The sequence below is a fragment of the Frankliniella occidentalis genome, unplaced genomic scaffold (genome assembly GCF_000697945.3).
Source record: "Frankliniella occidentalis isolate FOCC.00 unplaced genomic scaffold, Focc_3.1 Scaffold281, whole genome shotgun sequence".
Classification (NCBI taxonomy): Eukaryota; Metazoa; Arthropoda; class Insecta; order Thysanoptera; family Thripidae; genus Frankliniella; species Frankliniella occidentalis.
Window position 1 is genome coordinate 125,992 of NW_026267407.1, and position 3,631 is coordinate 129,622.

Sequence of the window (3,631 nt, forward strand, 5' to 3'; positions counted from 1 at the left end):
CGTTTTTGGAAAGGAAGTAATTTTACTACTGTGGATACGGAAATATACCGTTTTTTTAGTAGGAAATTTACTTATCCTCAGTACACATAAATTTTAGTGTACTTTGGATACACAAATTTGTGTGACATGTCATCGGCCGGATGCGTTTACAGGGCAAAGTAGTAAAATTACCCCCAAAATTTTTTACAGTGTAGTAACTGAACTAACATAAAATAAAGATTACATACGTAATAGGTCAGCTAGCTTGTACTCACAGAACGCAATGTAACCCTGGCAGAATATTTAGTCAGTGGGGCCGGAGCGAGTGACGCGCTCCGCGCCCGCGCTGCCATAGCACGGCCGAGCGCTCCCCCCACTCCGCTCCCCACTCTGCCTCTATCCAGCCGGCTCGGCTCGACCCACTGCGCTAGGCTCGGCTGGGCGCGTGGCCCGCTGCCATACAGGGATTCGCCGGAGGGCTCAAATTTACTACAAAACACTCTGGGATTGTCGTGTAATTCCATTAATCTTATTCCCACCAACACCAGCAAAGGGATTATTTTTTGATGACAAGACACTTTTAATTTTCCTTCAATCCCACCTAAATCATATCGGTACACTGTAAAAATTTGTTGTAAAAAGACAAGAAAAAATTACCAGGTTTTCTCTGTAAAGTTGGCAAACAGATTTTTCCTGTAGTTTGATGGACCAATGTGTAGAAATACAAGAAAAGTCGTGAAACAACAGATAAAGTTTGTAAAGCCACAGAATACTTTCGTAAATGTACAGAAAAAACATGTGAATTATCAAATAAGCTCTGCAAAAGAACAAGAATACTTGTTATTTAACAAGCAATTCATTTAACAAAATTACCAGACATTTCTTGTTAATTTACAAAATAATTTTCTTACAGTGTATTGTGCTTGAATGTAGAAAATAATAATTCGTTAATTTTCGTTTGGACTTATTTGACTCCAGGGTTAAAAATAACAACATTAGGTCATCTGCTTTCACGGTCCGTTACTTTACGGAACTTTTTACTCAAGTCAACTGACCACCCACCTTGTCCTGTTGCAGGTAGATACCATGCTGCTGCACTTAGCGCTGCTGGCGGCGCTCAACGCCGTGCTGGCGGACAAGGGCCGCGGAGGCCCCCACCCCGGGCCGCACGGGCCGCACCCTGGCCTCAGCCCGGCCGGGGGCGTGGGCTCGGCGTCGGCCGCCCTGGGCCGCTGCGAGGAGATCACCATGCCGATGTGCCGCGGCATCGGCTACAACCTCACGTCCATGCCCAACGAGTTTAACCACGACACGCAGGTGAGTCCTGGTCCTGGTGTATCGTTGTGTTGAGGCCAAGGCAGCATCTCGCTAAGGGGCCGTCCATATACTACGTACATTATTTTAGGGGGGGTGAGGGGGGGGGCGAGGGGTCCCCTACTTTCAAAATAGGTGTACAACGAGTTGGGTAGTTGACGAGTTGAAGCGAGTTGGCCGCGAGTTTTCGCGAGTTCAGCGCGAATTTTTTGCGAGTACAACGTGAGTTTTGGTGAGTTGACCGCGAGTTTTTGCGAGTATTCACGAGTATTCGAAAGTTGAACGCGAGTTGGGCGTGGGCTAGTGTACAAAGAGTTGGCAAGTGGGGGACCCCTCGGGGGGGGGGCGGAGGGGGTTCAGCTTTGTCATTAATTTGCGCTGAAAGTGGTCAGTTGAACGACAAATTAATGACAAATTAATCTCGAAATAATGACAAGATATCGAGTGGCAAGTAAAAACGGATCGCACCCCAAGCTTTAAATTCCGTCTGGAAATTCCGTGAAATTCCAGATGGATGTCATATTTCCACATGGATTCCCATTTCCAGAATGGAATTTCCTATGGAATATTAATCCATTATGGTTTTCTTCTTTCCCACAGTGGAATTTGCTATGGATTTTTTCCATTAAGGTTTTCTGCTTTTCCACTCTGGAATTAGGTATAGAATATTTTCCATTCAGGGCTTTCGCGTTTCCACGATGGATTTTCCTAATTTCCGTAATGGAATTCAATTTTCACCTACAACTTTTTAATAGAATTTGAAACAGGAATTCTGACCACAGTTTCTCGAATGTTACGTCGCAATGGTAACGTCCAAGTGAAAAAAGATAAATTCTCAATTCTCAGCACCGCTGTATCTTTTAAACAAGTTGCCCTACGTTACATTTGACTTCATATTCGGCGTTTATAGCGAAATTTGACATAGGCAAGTTGTTCTTAACTGTGCCGGGGACTTGGTTTCGGACTTCACATTGACTCCATAAGACACCATGGATTTCATATTCCATGTGGAAAATTTCCCATAGTGAGGTATCCATAGTGCGGAAGCTCCACTATGGAAAATCAAATTTTTCCAGTCTGGAATGTGTGCCAAATTACACCCGGAATATAATCAAGATGGAAATTTTTTGATTGATTGATTAGGGCAGGTGGGGCGCCCCACTATGGAGATGGTGTAAGTCCCAAGGACCATTACAATCACATGAATTCATGCGTTGTGCCGCCACCCACGGCTCCCCACCCACCGGCCTACAAGCACAATGCACAATGCTCCTGATCGGCCACCTGAAAGAGGGTGTTTAGCACTTGACCAGCCCCCCCAGGGAACCCACGAGGAGTTCTTATCTGCAAAAGCCGTCAAAGAGACACACTTCCAAGGGGGCTTCCCCCCCGTTCTGCACGGGGCGGCGAGGGTCCTGGTATTGAATTGTGTTGTGTTATAATTAGCAAAAATCGGTCCCCCCACGGGGCAGAGTAACAAGGTCAGACAGTACAGGTGCAAAAGCTGAAAGGCAAGGGCGGTTAGTGGGGTGCAGGCAGGGCGCAGAGCGGCCCAAACCAGAGGGAAGGGCAAAGGCCTGCGTCCCGAAAACAGGCAAGCAAACAAAAGCACCGATTGCATACACGTGCACGTAGAGAAAGAAGAAGGGAGGCGGCTAAACTGCCGAATAGGCGATTGAACGGTACGGATATGGTGGGTCAAAGACTCTAAGCACTATACTGGTCACGTGGGAGGCACCTGGTCCGGCACTAGGACCACTGCCGACCCCAGTTGTCCGGGGACGTGCACCGCGTCGGCTGTAGTCTCGATGGTCACGGTCAGCTTCACCCCGTCCCATCATCCCTGGCACCTCCCTAGCCAGGGAGGCACCTGGTCCGGCACTAGGATCACTTCCGACCCTAGTTGTCCGGGGACGTGCACCGAGTCGGGTGTGGTGTCGATGCTAACGGTCAGCTTCACCCCGTCCCATCATCCCTGGCACCTCCCTCGCCGGGGAGGCACCTGGTCCGGCACTAGGGTCGCTTCTGACCCTAGTTGTCCGGGGACGTGCACCGCGTCGGTTGTAAACTCGCTGAAGGGTCTTGAGTCCAGGGTCCTAAGGGTCGAGAGACGTGCAAGGCTACGTTGAAGAAGATTGTGTGATGTGAGTCACCGTTGTGACTGGAGAGACCTGTACCTATAGAGTGGAGCTAAGAGTTATAGTAGCAAGGCAGCGAAAAGAGCAAAGAAAATAGCGTGCAAGTAGTAAACAAGAGTAAGGGCAAGTATAAGAAAAGCAAGGCGAACGACAGGCGCGTTAAGGCATATTCGCAGGAAAATAAGCACAGCACACAGGCA

At 48.3% G+C, this 3,631-nt stretch overlaps 1 protein-coding gene across 1 annotated transcript in view; it reads left to right on the forward strand.

Annotated features, from left to right (window-relative positions):
* The window catches only part of LOC127750890 (uncharacterized), a 16,285-nt gene extending 14,103 nt beyond the window's left edge, over positions 1 to 2,182 (forward strand). The window contains exons 2-4 of the mRNA XM_052273541.1: positions 1,057 to 1,296; positions 1,894 to 1,951; positions 2,049 to 2,182. Coding sequence (XP_052129501.1) covers positions 1,057 to 1,296; positions 1,894 to 1,951; positions 2,049 to 2,182 — 432 coding nt within the window. The remainder of the gene's footprint in view (positions 1 to 1,056; positions 1,297 to 1,893; positions 1,952 to 2,048) is intronic.
* The last annotated feature ends 1,449 nt before the right edge of the window (positions 2,183 to 3,631 follow it).